We start from the raw sequence: 20,230 nt of genomic DNA, 5'->3' as shown, positions 1-20,230 counted from the left end.
ATCCATCAACAGAACTAGACTTGGCTAACATTGCGCACAAAAGCTTTTTCCTCCAAGTATGAACTCTACATAATTAAATTCCTAGTCTCGAATTTCCATAAATGTGATTTCGTGGTCTGCTATGGTTTTCATTTCCTATTGTGGAGTTATTATAACGATTTGGTCACCGCGCTCCAATGACATTTTTTTACTTTGTAATTTGATGATTAAGATCATTGGGGTTTCCTATTTCAGCTTCTTTTTTTTTTTTTTTTTTTTTGGCGAAGGGGGGGGACTCTGGAATGATTTTGAAATTATGAAAAATCTACTAAGAAAGTCCTTGACATTAGGGATCAAGTTATGCATGTGACTAGTTCTGAGATTCAAGAAATAACTATATAAAAAAAGTGGCATAGATTAACAGAAAATTGATAGAATCTACTGTCAAACTCTACTTGAAAATTAACCAATAATTTGTTTACTCTTCCCTGCCGGAAACATATTGCCAATTTGATCTCCAAAAATTTTGACAAGCAACTGGAAAAGAAAATATTCATTTACAGAGCCATATTATGCACAATAACCTTAACCAAGCAACTACAGAGAAAAACTGAAAAGGGGATGGTCATATCCGGTTTTTTCTTATTTCTAGAGTATCAAACCCAGTACCAATTTTAAATGGAGCAAGCACAACTTCTAGAAGAATAAGGGGGAAAATACATGATCAATCACAAATGATTGGCTGAAAGTGTGTAGCGAAGATCATTAGTGCATAAATGCAAGTCAATGCACGCACAGCTGCCCAAGCGAAAAGAACCAGGTGTTTATTAGGAACATTGCCAGTTCAAAGGAAGAGCTGTCATTACACCTGAAAGGGTAACTTATCCAGGAAACCTAACAAGATAGAAGCACCATGCAAACGGAGGAGACAGAGACCAGATATCTTCCACTGAAGATGATGACAACAGACAGGATATCGCTAGGAAGAAGACAATGCAAATCAAATTGACATGCTCACCAAAGCTTCCAAAAGATCACGTTTTACTGAGAAAGAACTCATCCATCAGTACAATGTGTGGAAGGTGAGATGGAATTTTACAGAGTTAATTGCAGAAAGTAATAGCTTCCCGAGGACAAAAGAACTATTCAGAATTTTTAAGGCTAAATCCACGTCCTATGACATGAAAGTAACAGGAACGTGTATCAAAACACCACAAACAGCCAAGAAGACTGCCGAAAGCTTAGCAGAGTTTATATAGTGCAGACTATGGACAGGAAGCTCACATGTTAAATGTGTATAGGAAAAGATAGCGTTTACCCACTTAACGCCTCTTCAAAAAGTTCAAGACTTTTGAAAAATTGTAGCCAAAAGAGGCATTCATTTCTAAGGCAGCTTCTCTTTTGCAAAAAGAGAACGCAATACTTCCACGGGTGAATCTCTTGTCCTATCCTCAAAAGAGCCTTCTAGACACCAGAAAGCTGTATGCGCTCCACAGTCGCAAATGCCAATGAAGAAGTCAACCAAGATCAATCTCAGATGCATTTGCAATTGCTAAAGCTTGTAAGCGAAAGAGAATTCACTACCCATCGTAGCCTTGACAGATTAAGGCCAAATTTGATTGTTTAAGTCAAGCAAGCAATGTCATCAGACCAAACTATCAAAACGAGCATTCACGGACATTAAATAATTGAATCTTTTAGCCAAAGTTCGCACATCAAAAGACTGATCAAGCAGATTTGTCCACCCAGAGAACAATAAAGAAGAGATGCAACGGAAGGGACTTTGGCTCCAGCAAGTAACAGCAGTACCTCCAATTGTGCTGCTACAAGCGCAAAATATTTTTCAATCAGCACAGCACCAACTGCTTTAATATATCTGAAAAAAACCTGTGTGCATACCTATCAGCAATATTCTTTCTACCCCGAACGGAAGTTTCCTGTACCACAATGTTCATAGGGACCAGAACGGTCCTGATTTAGCAGTCATTTCCTGATCCTCCTTGAGTACCACTATCCCTATTAGGGCCATGATCAGAACTGCGATCACCATCTTGGTCTCTACCTGAACCTTGAGGCCAAGCTTTTTCCTCATTGATATTTCTCCCATCCAAGTCCATCCCATTCATAGCCTCAATAGCCTCACCCATTGCTTGCTTCTCATCAGAAGTCACAAAACCAAATTAATGAGAGCATTCTGAGAACTTGTCAACAACCCACTGCATTAGAGATATTCTTCTCGGAGTTAGTTTGTATTATATGACAGGGAAAATTACAGATATAAAAGCTTGTACTTCCAACTAGTAGATGGAGTCTTTGACACAGAAAATCTGTGATAAAGGTACGTTACATGCGTTAATGTTATTCACAAATGTCAGCCAAACCTCATTCTACTGCAACAAGCAGATGGTGAATAAAAGTGCTTACCTCGAGGGTTAGACATTAAGCCACAATTTGTCAAGTGTTCTGCAAGTAATTCTCCCAACTCTTTTTGCCAATTTGCTACAGCCTTGGCTTCAGATACGGGCCATACAATAGATGTCCCAGTTGTAAGATTGACGCTGGCGGCAGATACTTGAGGCTGTCCAATGCTAGGGCAGAAAAAAAGAGAAAACACGCTGGGTTCAAATCACACCCAGAAAATGACAGGTCTCACACTTAGTTTAATTCAAGTTGATGACGATTCTTTTCATACGAAAATGGCTTCATGAATTACAAGAAAGACAAAATCAATGGCAAACTCACTTGATTTTCCAAAATTCTCTTCATACTAGCTGAACATCCCCACACGTCAATCCCAGCAAAGACGAAACAGAGACACTCAAATGACCGCACAATTGAAAAAAAAAAACACGATACGCACCGCGGAAAAACATCTTCAGCAATATAATGCAGGGAAAGTTGGACAAGCATTGACAAAATCGAAGCTTCGGCTAGTACATTCACATAAACTGCGAGATAAATATAGTGGCTTACTCCGACGTCGAGAATTATACCATCCGAGGAGACGGCCGACACTTCCTCTGCTCCATCCACGACTGATTTCGCCTTCACACCGGCGCCGCCGCCGCCGCCGCCGCCGCGTCCGCCGAACGCACCGAGAGGAGCAGCGAAGCTCGGAACGCACCGCAAGCGGAACCTCGTGGCAGCCGGAGGAGACGGAGACGGGGCCGAAGCGAGGCTCGGGGTGCGGATGCGGTCGGCGTAGATGCAGCGGAGCCTGTGGGCGATGAGCCGAGACGGGAGGCATCGGCGATGCAGCGACCGGGACACGTAGCGGTGGATGCGGAAGACGAAGGCGTTGAGGGAGGACGGAGATGAGGATAAAAATTCAATACGCATAATTATCAATCTACTTATCAATTTAAGTTTTTAGATTATATTTTCTAACATAAATGAAAAAATTACCATCCACCAAAAAAAAGAAAAACATAAAATGAAAAAATTAGCTCATTATGCTTGTGTAGTTATGGATGGATTAACAAGTTTTATTTGAAATTCAATATTCCATAATGAGTGCAAGACTTAAGGTTTAGAAGGATGACCATTGATCATCAATTTCTCCCTTTTTACTGATGAAAGAAATTATTATCTCACATTAAAATTTCCTAGAGGTTGCATAAATTATCTAATATTTGAATTTTAATGTCAAGGTGATAAGTTACCAATTTGCATTTAGATTTTATGTGTAGTTACCAAAATTTACATCTTTGCTACAATACATTACAATGGCATTTCCCATGGGTAAATCGTAGGAGACTAGTTTCTAAAAGAGTGCAGTTTAGTTAACTGTCCTCCATCCAGCAACGGAGTGACGGTCAACTAGTAATCGCTCATTTTGTGATGAAACCGGTTGACTTTTTCAACCGATTTCATCTCATACAATTTTTATTTTCTTTTATGTTTTTTATTGCACGCTTGAATAATTGAGAGATAAAATGTTAAGATGACACACAAAATCAATTTTCATGAATCTGATAAAAAATAAATTAGATACTAAAATATAAATAATTACAAGTAAAAAATATTATTACCTATTAAAAAGAAATCATTAATGTCATTATATAGATATATTAAATTTAGAAGATGAAAAAACATTTGAGACGTTGGCTTTACAATTAATAACAAAATCATTGTTGGCTTCTCAGTCCTTTCGCCAAAATCAAATTGCTTTAGCACTCTAACCTGAAATTAAGACATGTGATATTGGTTATACATAAAATTAATGAAATAAAGAAAGAACAAAATAAGAATAATGAATTAGTAAAAAATAAAATTTACCCCATTGATCCAAATCTCATAGATGAAGATGTGTTAGGCTTGAAACCGGGCACGTGAACACCGAAATGCCAAAAACTTGGCATGAAATATTTAAATGCCAAAAATGAGGAAATATACACATAAGTGCAAATATCAGAGGAAAATTGATCTATTAAGTGCCAATGACGAGAAAATCTGACCAAAATGTTGATGTGGCATTTTTCCTACAAGACAAGTGCAAAAGACATCATTTTACATACATGGCTATATAAGTCGAAAATGATGTCATTTTGCATGTTGATGTGGTTAAATAAGCCAAAAATAATGTCGTTTTGTCTTGTATTTGAATTTTAATATAAGTATTAATTAAATTAAATTTACAACTAAATTATTTAAAAATAGAAGGAAGAAGAAGAACTTACGGAAGGCATTAGGCGAGAGCTGTGCAAGCCCTCATCGTCACTTCCCCACCTTCGCTAGGAAAGGCTGATAACAGTGGGGGTGGTCGGCCGGGGTCACCAGCCCTTGGTCAAGGGCCGACAATCCTAGTCGACCAGCGGCAAGGGCTTGCAAGCCCTCCCCTTTCCCAAAATTAAAAATCTTGACGCTACACCCCTCCGGCCATTGGTGGCCATCCTTCGTCATCACAGAAGCACGAGCACCTACTGGTTGTCCGTTTTGACCAACGCTGACTACCGCCGACTGCCAACTCTGGCGGCCACAAAATCTCACGAAAATATATATTGAAACGAAATTCTAAAGCAAGCAGTCCAATGAACAAACAAGCATGAATACATGAAAATGGAGAAGAATAGCCTAACTAGTGTGGCCTCGTACTGCTAGCTTCCCTGGCGATGGGGAGGTCACCGACGAAGGGAATGGACTTCCGGCGACAGTGTAGACTTGGTGACGACCGATTATTTCCAAGAGAATCGCATGAAAATCCAGCAAAAACACTAGAGTCAGGTAGGATTCAACGAATGTAATTGCAAATATGAATTGGCTTCAAGCTTAGACATGAAAATTTCTCAGTGTTCTTTCCGACAACAAGCTTTAGATTCATGGTCATGGGGAAATGAGTTTCCAACTCAGGTTTAATGCAATTCTCCATCTAAACATAGTATATAAAACTCTTAATTCATTGTGAATGGCCACAAATCATGCTTGGTTCCACAAGCTTTTATTCATTATTTTATTGATTAAACCAAACACTCTCGAACTCCGTAAAGCATAGCAAAACAGAACACTTGAGCCCGGAGTTGACCTGGTTTTTGAAGCGAGATGTAATCGACGATCTCCGTGAAGGCTTGGGCTGGACTCGTCCTTTCTCAGCGACTTGAGCCTGGCTTCCGCGACGTCTTATGGAGCTGAGGAGGGCGGATCGCAGAAAATTTTTGAGAAAAAAAAAAAGGTCTCGAAAATGGTTGCCGCCGGCCGCAAGTAGAGGTCTACGACGATGATGAGCGAGCGTATGAACGGACAACAGGGGAACGAGATCTGCTGGAGATGGTCGTAGAGGAGCCCGAGCGCTCTCTTCCAAAAACCCCTTGACGCATCATTGTCTCAGCGTGAACGCCATTATGCCCACCGTCAAGGGCAGCGAGATCAGGTTAAAAATATCTATTTTTCTTTCCCTTGAACCAACGTCCTCTTTTTTTCTGCAGAGCCCGAGCCCCTCCTCCTATGGTCGACAAACTCCTTGCTCAACCTCTAACCTCTTGGACCTGCTCACAAAAAGCCAGCGACCTCCCCCATCTCTGACGACAGCTGGATTATTCCTTCCGCTTGCGTCATGGCAGTGGCGTCACTCGCACGTCCTCCTTCCCTTTGCTGGGCACGCGCGCGGGTGCAGAGGAGAGGAAATGGGTGATGAGCCGGGCCTTCTTTTGTTTGGTTTTGACGTGGGCTCAGATCTTAGGCCAGAACTTTCAGTCAAAACTTCTTGTAAATGGGGCTGTCTCGATTGACTTTGAAGCCCATTTCCTCAAAACATTTGTAACTGCTCTAAGAAACCATCATTTGGGCAAACAAACTCGCAACTTCGCCGCAGGGATTCAAGTGCATCTTCTTCATTACCATCATCTGCAGGTGCATATGCTGAGCGCCTCGACCTTCCTTGGTGATGTGGGGTGGGCTGCAACTTGGGTCGGAGAGCTTCAAGTGGTCCTTTAGGCTTCTGTGTTCCTTGCTTACCCAAAGCACAGTCCGCAGAAATCCTTGGAAATCAATGGAGGCTTCTTTGGTAAAAGGCCCCCATACCTTTTCTTGATTATTTCCTCCTCTTCTTCTGGGGAAGGCACGGCATTCTTATCACTCACAGTTGAATCTATCATATTTTTAAAAGCACCTTCCCCATCGCCATCATTTCTAATAGTACAATCAGTATGCACTTGATCCCGTGAGTCCTCAGCGATTGTGCCTGACATTTTATTGAACGGGTAATAGCTGATTCGAAAGAGCTCCAACAAGAAACCGGGAGGTAGAGGATTGTGAGAATTTGAACGGAGAAAGTGTTTGAAATGGAAGGATGAACCGAAAATAATGGTAAGCCGGCCTGCTCGATTTTCCCTTTCATTTTTGTTTGGTCCATTTTATTCTTCTTTTTTTCAATTTTTTTGCTCTTATCTTTTATAGATTTTTTTTTTTTTTTGCAAAATAAATGGATATTTAAAAATGCCGACAAAAATTCAAGTGTCAACATTTAGTATTTTTTTCATTTTTTCGTTTTTTTTTGGGGGGTTTAAAACTGAAATAAGGAACCAAGTTTGCAAGAGAGCAAGACAGATGTCCATACTACCATATGTCTGAAGGTCCTTATACTAGAAGCTAGAGCAAGACAAAGGACATTTATTTTTTTATTGATCTTCCTTGGATGCTAATTCACTAGTCTCATTACTAGTGATTTTTCTATTTTCAGATTCAAATTGTCTTTGAATGGCAAAATTCCATATCCACTTCCAGACAAAGCAATGATTATGAATACCACATGACTCCACATGAAGATTTTACATAAACTAGGTAATGACAATGAACTCAAGAAGTTTCTTCCTAATTTTTTGGAGATTAGTCAATGCATCACAGATGTCCATTTTTAATTTGTTCAACAATCTCCTGGGGGTATTGTCAGCTTGGCCAATCTCATATTCTTTCGATTTTATACTTTTCATCACAATGAAAAGTATGGAAAGCATGCCTCATGATGTATATATTGATTTCTGTCGATGCCTTTGGTCTTGACAAGAAGTCAACATGCACATTCTTTTTCCCGGTAATATATTTGGTTTCAAAAGAGTATTTTAAAGACCATTTAACCCATCAAAGTAGTTGAGAATGTGGAATCTGCTTCTATTTGAATTTGGTCATTTTAGGAAAAGATATCATATCCAATTCTACTAGGAAGTGATGGCCGATGAGGTGGAATTCGAATTTTTTTATTCCATTTTTCACCATCAAGATTTCTTTGAAAGTTGAGTAATAATGCATTTTGGTCTATGAAAATTTTCCACTTTTGTAAGCATATAGGTGTCTCTTACTATCAATTTTTTTTTTAATAAGATGGCTGTCCAGTATTCATCACTAGCATCAATCTGGAGAATTCTCTTTCCTATTGATAGGATTTGTAATGAAGGAAAAGTATGCATGATCTTTTTAAGATTAATATGTCACGCTCTGATCCTCGAGCACGCACACATTCTTCTACTTAGTCGATTTTATAATGTAATATTTCAGGACTATGTATCGCCGACCCTTTCATTTTTAATAGCACACGCAAAAGCAATTATAAATCCCCAGATAATAAAACGATGGGCTAGAAAAGCAAAGCCATATTTTTCATATTGAAATCCACAACCAAACCTTTATACATAATATAACTTAAAGTCTATTCACAAGACTATTCATAACATTCTAGTCACACTCTAAGTATACAACAAAAGGTTCAAAAAAGAGTATGGGATCTCGATCCTCATTCGGGTCGTACTCAGGATCATCCTGATCCCCTTCGACTCTTTTTACTAAGCTCATTTCCTTCAAGCTCTTCATCTTTTTCTGGCTCATCGTCCTCTTCTGGTTCCTCCTCCTCAGGCTCATCTACGGGCCTAAAATGTTGTCCCACAACCGGGATGAGATTACATCTCAACAAGTTCTACCCCCTAAGATCCGATTAGTAAACCAATACATCGTTCGGGTTGCCTATGCACTCACGGATTAGAGGACTTACCTTGGTCTCAGATTCCACCAGCATATTAGCACAGTTTAAATAGGCACCCAAGCAATCACATCATAGATCGATATCTCGATCAATCGACCTAATCAATTACAAGTAAATCGGATTGTTCATCGGTCATTTCAATTCAATCAATCAATTTACAACATCAGATTAAAGGCAATGATCAATCGACCTAGTCGATTACATATCAGTCGGACCATTTCTAGGTCATTCATTCCATCCCATATAACCTCCAATAGTACACTTAATCATAGAGCTTCATTAATACTCTCAGGCATTGTTTTCGCCAAGGTAACATAAGTAACAGACAGTCTACGTGGCGCTGTTTACTCACAATGATATCCTTAATCACCGAACTAGAAGAGCACCAATCACTGACTGAGGACATCGCTAGGCCATCAAGCTTCGGGATGTTAGCAAAGCAACCAAATGTGGAGGCTATCAAAGAGCACCAATCCCCTGCTACCAACTTCCCTCCACCAACCTTCAAGGCACCGTCATCAACCAACCCAATAACATGGGTCTATCAAAGTACCAAGAGCATTACCAGACAATGGTGGACAGCGACAACCGATTACCAGACAGTGGTGGACAGCGACAACCGATAAGAACTATTCATCATGAGTTGCACCCCGAGCACCCACTTCATTTCCTCCCTCGCCACCTTACGATGGGAGAGAGTTCACATGTAACGCATGTGGGGACGACGGGGACACATCCTCCTACAACTGCTCGATCCGCCAGTACGATCTCTATGCGGAGTGCACTGACTTGGTGACAGTGGCGAAGCGCAAGGAACACGAGCACCCTGTCACATTGTGCTACTCCCAAACGCAAGAATAGAGCGCATCGCCAAGGGATGCTGGTGCTACTATTGCACAGACTGCGATTATGGCACGCACTTGGACTGTGTAGAGGCTGAAGCAATGGAAGCATCGGTGGATAATGGAGGAGATGAGACTGAAGACATAGGGTTTATGATGATGAAATTTCACCACAAGATTAAAAGGCAGTCCATGCTTGCTATTATGGTCTCCTCGTCAATCGACAGAACTAGACTTCGCTAACATTGCGCGCACAAGCTTTTCCCTCCAAGATGCACTCTACGTAATTAAATTCATTGTCTTGAATTTCCATAAAGGCGACTTCGTGGTCCGGTATGGTTTTTACTTCCCAGTGTGGAGTTATGATAACTCATATGGTGATTCGGTCACCGCGTTCCAATGGACATTTTTGTACTTTGTAATATAATGATTAAGATTGCGTCAAAAATATAATGATTAAGATCCTTTGGGTTTCCTATTTCAGCTTCCTTTTCTTTTTCTTTTTTGGACTCTGGAATGATTTTGAAATTATGAAAAATCTATTAAGTCCTTGACATTAGGGATCAAGTTATGCATGTGACTAGTTCAGATATTAAAGAAATAACTACATAAAGAAAGTCGCATAGATTAACAGAAAATCGATAGAATCTACTGTCAAACTCTACTTGAAAATTAACCAATACTTTGATAAAATTCCTCTCTGATTCTAACATGGAAGAAGTGTACTCTTCCCTGCCGAGCACATATTGCCAATTTCATCTCCAAATATTTTGACAAGCAAGGGGAAAAGAAAATATTCATTTACGGAGCCATATTTAAGAATGCACGATAACCTTAACCAAGTAACTGCAGAGAAAAACTGAAAAGGAGATGATTATATCCGGTTTTTCTTATTCCGAGAGTATCAAACCCAGTACCAATTTTAGATGGAGCAAGCACAACTTCTAAAAGAATAAGGGGGAAGATACATGATCAATCACAAATGACTGGCTGAATGTGTGTAGCGAAGATCATCAGTGCAGAAATGCAAGTCAAAGGAAGAGCCGTCATTACACCTGAAAGGGTAACTTATCCGAGAAACCTAGCAAGATAGAAGCACCATGCAAACAGAGGAGACAGAGACCAGCAATCTTCCACTGAAGATGGTGATACAATACTGGAGATCGCTAGGAAGAAGACAATGCAAATCAAATTGCCATGCTCACCACCGCTAACGCTTCCAAAAGGTCTCCGCATTTTACTGAGAAAGGAACTCCTCCATCAGTACAGTGTGTGGAGGGTGAGACGGAATTTTACCGAGTTAATTGCATATACGAATAGCTTCTTGAGACCATAAGGACTTTTCAGAATTTTTAAGACTAACACCACATCCTACAACACGAAAGTAACGGCACCATGTATCAAAACACCACAAACAGCCAAGAATCCTGCCAAAAGCTTAGCGAGTTAATATAGTGCAAACTATAGACAGAAAGCTCACATAACAAATGTGTATAAGAAAACATAGAGTTTACCCGCTTAACTCCTTTTCAAAAAGTTAAGACATTTGAAAAATCGTAGCCAAAACAGGCATTCATTTCTAAGGCAGCTTCCCTTTTGCAAAGAGAACAGGCAATACTTCCACAGGTCAATCTCTCGCCCTATCCTTGAAAGAGCCATCAAGACACCGAAAAGCTGTCCGCACTCCACAGTCGCAAATGTTAATGTAGAAGTCAACCAAGATTGATCTCAGATGGATTTGCAAGTGCTAAAGTATGTAACCCAAAGAGAATCCAGGACCCATTATAGCATTGATAGAGTAAGACCAAATTTGATTTTTGAAGTCAAGCAAGCATTATCATCAGACCAAAACATCAAAACAAGCATTCACGGACTTTAAACATTCGAATGTTTCAGCCATAGTTCGCACATCAAAGACTGATCAAGCAGATTTGTCCACCCAGAGAACAATAAAGCAGAGATGCAATAGAAGGGACTTTGGCTCCAGCAAGTAGCAGCAGTACCTCCAATTGCGCTGCTACAAGCACAAAATATTTTTCAATCAGCACAGCATCAACTGCTTTAATATATCTGAAAAAAACCTGTGCACATACTTATCAGGAATATTCTTTCTAACCTGAACGGAAGTTTCCTGTACCACTATGCTCATAGGGACCAGAACGGTCCTGATTTAGCAGTCATTTCCTGATCCTCCTTGAGTACCACCATCCCTATTAGGGCCACAGTCAGAACTGCAATCACCATCTTGGTCTCTACCTGAACCTTGAGGCCAAGCTTTTTCGTCAGTTATATTTCTCCCTTCCAAGTCCATCCCATTCATAGCCTCAATAGCCTCACCCATTGCTTGCTTCTCATCAAAAGTCACAAAACCAAATCCATGAGAGCATTCAGAGAACTTGTCAACCACCCCCAGCATTAAAAATATTCTTCTCAGAGTTAGTTTGTATTATATGACAGGGAAAATTACAGTTATAAAAACTTGTACTTCCAACTAGTAGATGGAGTCTTCGACACAGACAATCTGTGATAAAAGGTACATTATATGCGGCAATGATATTCACGAATGTCAGCCACACCCCATTCAACTGCAACAAGCTGATGGTGAATAAAACCGCTTACCTCAAGGGTTAGACTTAAAGCCACAATTTGTCAACTTTTTTGCCAATTAGGCATAGCCTTGGCTTCAGATACAGGCCACACAATAGATGTCCCAGTAGTAAGATTTACGCTGGCAGCAGATACTTGAGGCTGTCCAATGCTAGAGCAGAAAAAAAGAGAGAACACGTTGGGTTCAAATCACATTCAGAAAATGATAGTTCTCACACTTGGTTTAATTCAAGTCGATGACGATTCTTTTCATACGAAAGATGGCTTACAAGAAAGACAAAAGCAGAGTGGCAAACTCACTTGATTTTCCAAAATTCTCTTCATACCCGCTGCACATCCCCCACAAGTCATTCCCTGCAGAGACGAAACAGAGCCACTCAAGTGGCCGCACACTGAAAAGAGAAACATGCTACGCTCCGCCTAATAACATCTTCAGCATTATAATGCGGGGAAAGTTGGACAAGCATCGACAAAACGAAAGATTTAGCTCGTACATTCACGTAGAGAGAGGGGCTTACTCCGACGTCGAGAATTATCACATCAGAGGAGACACCTGAGGCTTCCTCGGCTCCATCCACCACCGATTTCACCATCCAATCCTCACCGTCGACTCCGCCTCCTCCTCCGCCGCCACTACCACCGCAAGCGGAACCTCTCGGGAGCCAGGGGAGACGGAGACGGCTCGGCGAGCCTCGGGGAGCGGATGCGGTCGGCATATATGCAGCGGAGCCTGTGGGTGATGAGCCGAGAGGGGAAGACGAAGGAGTTGAGAGAGGAGGGAGATGAGGATAGGAGAGAGAGAGAGAGAGAGAGAGTCTTGGATATGGTTGACTTGACTCCATCGAAGCTCGTCTTCCCTCTCTCTCTCTAAACTCTGTAAGCCTCTCGGTTTGAGCAGGGCCACCGGACGGGAGGGAGGAGATGAACATGGTCAGAAACTGATGGCGTCGAAAACATTAATTATATAAAAAAATGAAAGAAAAAATACACGATAATTATCTAGGATTGGTAATGTCCAATATATATGGTATTTATCTTATAAATATGTGAGAAAACATTTCATAATTCAGATTTTTCATATTAATGAGATATTATCTCGTATATCACCCAATTAGGTAACCCAATATAAAAGGATTTATCATAATCAAGTAATGTTATGAAAAAAAAAACCCAGCTCCATTTGTTTGCATATTTACTGTTGCATTGAAAAGTTATGGTTAAAACCTAATATTCCACGATGACAGTGAGACCTAACATTTAGAGGGTAAATGTTGATCGCCTAATTCCATCTTTCTTTACTGGTAAAAGAAATTACTATCTCTTATTTAAATTTCCTAAAGTCGACATAAAATATCTAATATTTGAATTTCATTGTCGAGGTGATTAATAACTTACTGGTTTGCATCTAAATTTTATGTATAGTCACCAAAATTTACATCCATGCTACAATACATTAAAACGGTGTTTACTAAGAGTAAATCCGAGGAGAGTAGTTTCGAAATTTGTAGGCTTTTTGATAACTCAATTAAGTCTTCAAAACTTAAATATTTAGCACTCACTAAAATTAAAGACATTCCGTTATCATAATAAAAAAAAGTTTAAAAGGTTTAATTAAGTAAAAAAATCACTAATTCACTAGGCAAGGAAGGCCACTTATATTCATTCAATAGAAAAAGATACTTATTGACAATAGAATGTTGCTAAATATTTTGCAAAAAACTTATTAAAGGTGCTCATGCTTAGTTAATTGGTATTATTTGGTATTCAATATTCAGTTATTATGAAGCATATTTATTTTCATTTCAACATTGATAAATACAAGTATTAAAAAATTGAGGGCCTTCATGGCCTAATCTCAAATCACTCAAAAAAAAAAAAATCGAATCCTCATGTCCTGACGACCTTGAATTCAGCAGAGCTTCATTTTGGGTGAAATATGATGTATCCAAGAAAGAACAATTCGATAAATTTTTGATATTTCTTCGTTTATCAAAGGTGTTGAAATAAATGGATAGCCCCATCCACAAAAAGAAAAGTAGTCCTTATTGGACAAAATATCTTCAAGAGATTTTGATTATGCTCAAACTATCCCTAATATATTACGTACTATGTTGTTTGCAAATGTTTGGACCAAAGGACCATGCAACATCCATGGTGTGACCAATTGGAAAAAGTTTCCGATTCTCCTATTATTACAAACAACACTAGTCAACCAAAAATATAAGGTACTAATGATGTTTATATTAGAGCAGTAAAGATCACGTTGATGGTGATGTGATAACCAACTACATTAGTTGATGTTCGTTGGATTAGCTAAAGAGCTATTGTAAGATTTGGATTCTTAAAGCAGCATAATCAAAATAAAGCATGTAGTAGAGTAGCTAGAGTGTCTAATAAGTTAGTTAAAAACTGTAGTAAGAAGACAATAGTAGTTGTCATTTTTGGTCAGTTTGCAGGAGTCCTAAAAAAGAAATTGTATCAGCAGTATCTTTCTAGACAGCAGTTCAATGGAAACTCTTCAACGATCACCTATCTCTCTAAATCAACCTCAACGAATAGTTTGAGAAAGATTATAAGAGAGAAGGATTTAAGGAACCAAGAGAGTGCGGCACATAAAAGATCAAGTAGCTTACATACTATTATTCTCATATTAAATCTCTATGTTTTACTAACTTGCTTGTCGTGCTATTTAACAATTGTCCTACGGATTAAATGTACAAGTGTAAGAGTAGTAACTGGGTCCAGATAGTGTGATCTATCACATAAAAGATCGATGATAGCCGGTTATAACTTTTCAAGCATATTGTTAGTGGAATCCAACCCATTTTGAGGCTATCAATTTAAAGAGTGGACATAGGTTTGAGAATAAAGCCAAACCACTATAACTCTTTGTGTCCCGCTATTTTTCATCTTCTCATTCATATTGGCATACGGTTAGTGTGAGTTTGGTTAAATATCAGCTCATGGTGATCTTTACTTAGCTATTAGCTAATTTCCACAAAAGATCATCAAAGTTTGAAAACAACATATTCACTCCCTCTAGGTTGTTTTGTTAATCTCAACAATTGGTATCAGAGCTTTATTACTCTTTATCTGAAGTGTATTTCTTCTAAATACAAAGATCCTTTATCATGGCTAATCATGGCGGCTTCTTTACCAATGATACTTAAGCTCCGAACAAGCTGCCTTACTTTGATGGAAGCAACTGTGGCTATTGGGAGCAAACAATGAAATCATATATTGAAGCTGTAGACAAGACTCAAAGTTTAGAGGATTTGAACGGAAAAGAATGCTCAAACTTAGGGAATAAAAGTATAGTTTTATCATTTGATGAAGTAAAGGGGAATATGAGACAAGTGGACTTACCCTTAAAATAAGGACATATCGTGAAACAAGTTTGAATCACGGGCCAGATCGAGATCACACTACTTTGCCAATAACATGCATAAGCATGAACTCGAAAGAAGAGAGAGAGAGAGACGGGGAGATCTGCATGATATCCAAGACCACTTCATTTATGTAGGAAGATGTATTCAATGAGCTGCATCAGTCTTTCTTCTTTCGCATATAACCATGTTCAATGTACTTCCCCTTACAGCACAAAAGAAGAAAAATGATTACATTGCTTAAAAAAGTTGTTATATAGAGTTAATACAATATATTATGCCAATCGCGAGAGACAATGGGATTCATGTTGAATCCAAGTGACAAAAAAAAAAAAAAAAAAAAAGATTTCACAGAGTTCCATATAGAGCCATGTTCAATGTACTTCCCCTTAAAGCACAAAAGAAGAAAAATGATTACATTGCTTAAAAAAGTTGTTATATAGAGTTAATACAATATATTATGCCAATCGCATATTAAGAGATAATGGGATTCATGTTGAATCCAAGTAAAAAAAAAAAGAAAAAGATTTCACACAGTTCCGTATATTATGTTTGACTTTATTCATCAAATCATCCAAAGGATATTCGATATTTTAAACATTAATTCTTGAACCTTCGCTATTTCCTACATACATGAGCAGTTCCTAGTTAAAACAAAAGCCAACCTTCCTCCCTCCCTTCGCTGTTTCACACACATAAGCACGCCCGCAGCCTAATACAGAGATGAAGTCACACAAGCATTTCAGCCATCCACACAGCGTGGTCTTTTCTCAAACCTTCAACAAGAGCTTCACCATCCAATTCAATGCTCTGGATGCAAAACCCCCGGCCTCCTCCCAGTGTACTTTGTATATTGATGATTAAGATCATTGTATTGTTTGATTGTGGTCCTTTTGGTTTCCTGTTTCAGCTTCCTTTCTTTTCTTTTGGATTTTGAAATGATTTTGGAGTTATGAAAAATCTATTTAAGATAGGGATCAACTTAAGTATGTGACTAGCTCTGACATTAAAGAAATAAGTATATAAAGAAAGCCGCAAAGATTAACAGAAAATCGATACAATGTTGACAGGCATAGATAACTCTTTCCTGCTGAGCACGTATTGCCAATTTGATCTCCAAATTTGTTGACAAGCATAACGGGAAAAGAAAATATTCACTTACAAAGCCATAGTTAAGAATGCCCAATAACCTTAACCAAGTAATTACAGAGAGAGAGCTGAAAAGGAAATGATCATATCCGCTTTTTTTGCTTGTGGCGAGAATATACCACATCTAGGAGTCACAAAGCCAATATCAATTTCAAATGGAGCTAGCACAACTTCTGAAAGAATTCAGGGAAGATACATTATCAATCGCAAATGACTGGCTGCAAGAGCATGGCGAAGATCATTAATGCAGAAGCGAAAAGAACCGCGTGTCTATTAGCAACATAGCTGATTCATAGGAAGAGCCGCATTACACCTGAAAGAGAAATTTATCCAGGAAACCTAAGACAATAGCAGCATCATGTACACGGGTGAGACAGAGACCAGCAATCCTCCACTGAAGATGGCGATAAGAGACACCAGATAGCTAGGAAGAAGATCGTGAAAATCAAATTGCCATGCTCACTAAAGCTTCCAAAAGATCTCTACATTTTACTGGGAAAGGAACTCCTCCATCAGTACAATGTGTGGAAGGTGAGACGAAATTTACCGAGTTAATTGCACAGAACAGCTTCTTGAGACCAAAAGGACTTTTCAGAGTTTTTAAGACTAAACCCACGTATCATGATATAAGAGTAACGGAACTGCGCATCAAAACACCACAAACAGCATAGAATCCTGCCAAAAGCTTAGCAGAGTTAATATAGTGCAAACTATAGACAGAAAGCTCACATACTAAATGTGTAGAAGAAAACATAGAGTCTACCCGCTTAACTCCTTTTCAAAAAGTTAAACATTTGAAAAATCGTAGCCAAAACAGGCATTCATTTCTAAGGCAACTTCTCTTTTGTGAAGAGAAAACGCATTACTTCCTTAGGTGAATCTCGTCCTATCCTCAAAAGAGCCATCTAGACACCAAAAAGCTGTCCACACTCCATAGTCACAAATGCCAAGGAAGAAGTCAACCAAGATTGATCTCAGATGCATCTGCAATTGCTAAAGCATGTAAGCAAAAGAGAATCCAGTACTCATCATAGCATTGAAATAGTAAGGCCAAATTTGATTGTTTAAGTAAAGCAAGCAATGTCATTGGATCCACAACATCAAAATGAGCATTCACAGACATTAAACAGTTGAATCTTTTAGCCAAAGATCGCACATCAACAGTTTGATCAAGCAGATTTGTCCACTTGGAGAACCATGAAGAAGAGATGCAACAGAAGAGACTTTGACACCTCCAGCAAGTAACAGCAGTATCTTCAATTGCTCTGTTACAAGCACTTTTCAATCAGCACAGGATCAACTACTTCACTATAAAAGGAAAAACCTGTGTGCATACCTATCAGGAGAATTCTTTCTACCCTGAACAGAAGTTTCCTGTACGACGACATTCATAGGGACCAGAACGGTCCTGATTATAGCAGTCATTTCATGATCCTCCTTGAGTACCACTATCTCTATTGCACCCGCCAGGTCAACCACCATTTCGATCAGGACCATAGTGTCCACCACCGCCACCTCCATACCTGTCATTGCTCCCCGCATAACTACCTCCTCTGCCCTCTTCACTAGGACACTCACTTGTAGAATGCCCAGGCTTTCCGCAAGCACTCTCCATCTCCACCTCCACATCCACCACCACAGGCCTGATCAGGGCCACGATCACGACCACAGTCACGACTGCAATCACCATGTTGGTCACTACCTGAACCTCGAGGCAGAGAACTTGTCAACCACCACCTGCTTTAGAAATATTCATCCTGGAGTTAGCTTGTATTATATGACATGGAAAATTACAGATATCATCCTACACTTTGCTACTCATATCAAATGCGCTATTCTCATATTTCAGACATCCAATCATCACTCTCCATTTTTTTTTTTTTTTTTTTTTGGTTGTGGATTTCAGGTTGCATCTCGCACCCACACATATTTCTTGAATTACCCCATCCTCAATGTTGCATTCCACTTTCTAGGTGTAGATCTCATGCGTGCATAAGGGCAAATAAGTTAATTTAGGTTGGGAGACGCACGATATAGATTTTGAAATGTGAGGAGGGTATTTGATATGAAAAGCAAAATTGAGGATAGTTTTTGCAATTACGCTATGTAATATTAATATGCTTACTTCATCACCACATAATCATATCAAGGATAGAAACTATACCAAATCAAATTTCGCAAAGATGCATCTCATGTTCCCAAAAATGAGGACCTTAGGTTTGTAGAGTTAATTGATCCTAAGCATACACAATAACCCCTTCTTTTCACCAGATGTGTTCTGTCAACTGTTCTATTAAAAGAGTCTACAATTTTTTAATTGATGACACAAAAGCATTTTGTAGATAAGAGCAACAATCCAAAACTTGGCAAGTTCAGCCAATATCGACTCTGATCCATTCTAAAAGCAATACGACTAGCCCCTAAAAGTACAATAAGAGATTTTTCATTTGAATCCAACCAACGATCTCAACCTAAGCATTCAGAAAGAATAAGAAATGAGGATTCTTAGAGTCTAAAACTACTTATCAAATTAAATTGTTCAGTCAAATCAGGGACCACAATTCAGTCTCCATTGCCATGAATATGGTTTTTCCACAAGAAAAGATAGCAAAAGCAACATGTTTTATCCTTCATAGTTTGCCCCTTTTTCCCTAGCTAGGTTCTCAGGGTTTCAAACTGCAAGTCAATATGCCGCATAAGTTTAGTTAGAACTATGAAGTTTTATTTGGTTGTCCTCTGCTGTCATGCATTGTGACTGCCAAATTTCAACACTAAAATAAGTACGGTATTTGCATGCTGTGTGGTTTCTTAAACCCCAAAATCTCAATGAGCAGCAGAGATTTCAACTCCACGTTGAGCTCGGTTGAAGTAAGAGTTTCTGGACTACTCTCAATGAGCAACAAAGATTCATGAAGCCAAGGCTAACCAATGACGATGACATAAAAAAAAAGGTGTAGTTATTGCAAGCACCATGTTGGACTGATGTAGCAACTCAAGGGCTGGCAACATTTCTGTACTGGCGACAACTCTAACTATTTAATTATAATCGTGACTGAGATTCTCCATACTAAAGAAAGATTCCTAAAGTGGCCAGTTCAATATTTCAAAAGAAAACCTTTTACAGTCGTGCCCAACAGCTTTCCTTGTTACATAACCTTTGGCCTTTTTTCCCTTCTAAAAAGGAAGTGCATCGTAAGCGAGTAAAACCCAACTCTTGATATGTATCTGTGACAAGCCAAAGAGATATAAAAGCTTATACTTCAACCTAGTAGATGGAGTAACCGACACATAAAATCTGTGATAAAAGGCACGTTATATGCAGCATTGATATTCCCAAATGACAGCCAAACCTCATTCTACTGCAACAAGCATATAGTGAATAAAATTGCTTACCTCGAGGGTTAGACTCAAAGCCACAATTTGTCAAGTGTTTTGCAACTGTTTCTCTCAACTCTTTTTGCCAGTTATGTACAGCCTCGGCTTCAAATAGAGGCCATATAACTGCTGTCTCGGGTGTAACAATTGACACTGGCTGTTCCATGTTAGAGCAGAAAAAAGAAAAAAACACACAGTTCAAATCTTACCAAAGAAAATGATGAAAGCCATTTCTCCAGCCATTTTTTCACCCCACATAAGAGATCATTTAAAAACTTATTTCTCTTCACATATACAAGAGGACAAAAAGCGTAACCCAGGGGATGACTGTTCCGTCACACTAAGTTATTATGAAAAATGGACGATCCCAGTTACCTTAGAGATTATAATAGCAAAACGAAAGCAATGGCAAACTCACTTGATTT

At 39.1% G+C, this 20,230-nt stretch overlaps 1 protein-coding gene and 2 long non-coding RNA genes across 5 annotated transcripts in view; all 3 read right to left on the bottom strand.

Moving 5' to 3' along the window:
• Positions 1 to 622: 622 nt before the first annotated feature.
• Positions 623 to 3,285, bottom strand: LOC104428321. Of its 2 annotated transcripts, none has more exons than XR_722005.3 (4): positions 2,953 to 3,285; positions 2,404 to 2,567; positions 1,879 to 2,195; positions 623 to 1,802 (listed from the first exon to the last, which is right to left on the bottom strand). It is a non-coding gene; the product is annotated as an uncharacterized LOC104428321 (long non-coding RNA). The 2 variants fall into 2 exon arrangements; XR_001982717.2 differs by lacking the exon at positions 2,953 to 3,285 and adding an exon at positions 2,722 to 2,917.
• A 7,760-nt stretch (positions 3,286 to 11,045) lies between these two features.
• Positions 11,046 to 20,230, bottom strand: part of LOC104428206 — a 64,496-nt gene continuing 55,311 nt past the window's right edge. The window contains exon 5 of the long non-coding RNA XR_005553168.1: positions 11,046 to 11,302. This is a non-coding gene — a long non-coding RNA (copper-transporting ATPase PAA1, chloroplastic). The remainder of the gene's footprint in view (positions 11,303 to 20,230) is intronic.
• LOC104428211 lies at positions 16,576 to 19,949 on the bottom strand. 2 transcript variants are annotated; one of them, XM_039318031.1, is made up of 4 exons: positions 19,824 to 19,949; positions 17,767 to 18,167; positions 17,618 to 17,695; positions 16,576 to 17,105 (listed from the first exon to the last, which is right to left on the bottom strand). In XM_039318031.1, the coding sequence occupies exons 2-4, from the start codon at positions 18,057 to 18,059 to the stop codon at positions 16,982 to 16,984; spliced, it is 495 nt and encodes a 164-aa protein (XP_039173965.1). In that variant the 5' UTR covers positions 18,060 to 18,167; positions 19,824 to 19,949; the 3' UTR covers positions 16,576 to 16,981. The 2 variants fall into 2 exon arrangements, with proteins under 2 accessions (XP_039173965.1, XP_039173964.1); XM_039318030.1 differs by having other exon boundaries at positions 16,576 to 17,695.

The sequence above is a fragment of the Eucalyptus grandis genome, chromosome 7 (genome assembly GCF_016545825.1).
Source record: "Eucalyptus grandis isolate ANBG69807.140 chromosome 7, ASM1654582v1, whole genome shotgun sequence".
Taxonomy (NCBI): domain Eukaryota; kingdom Viridiplantae; phylum Streptophyta; class Magnoliopsida; order Myrtales; family Myrtaceae; genus Eucalyptus; species Eucalyptus grandis.
This window is presented reverse-complemented; position numbering and strand designations above follow the sequence as displayed.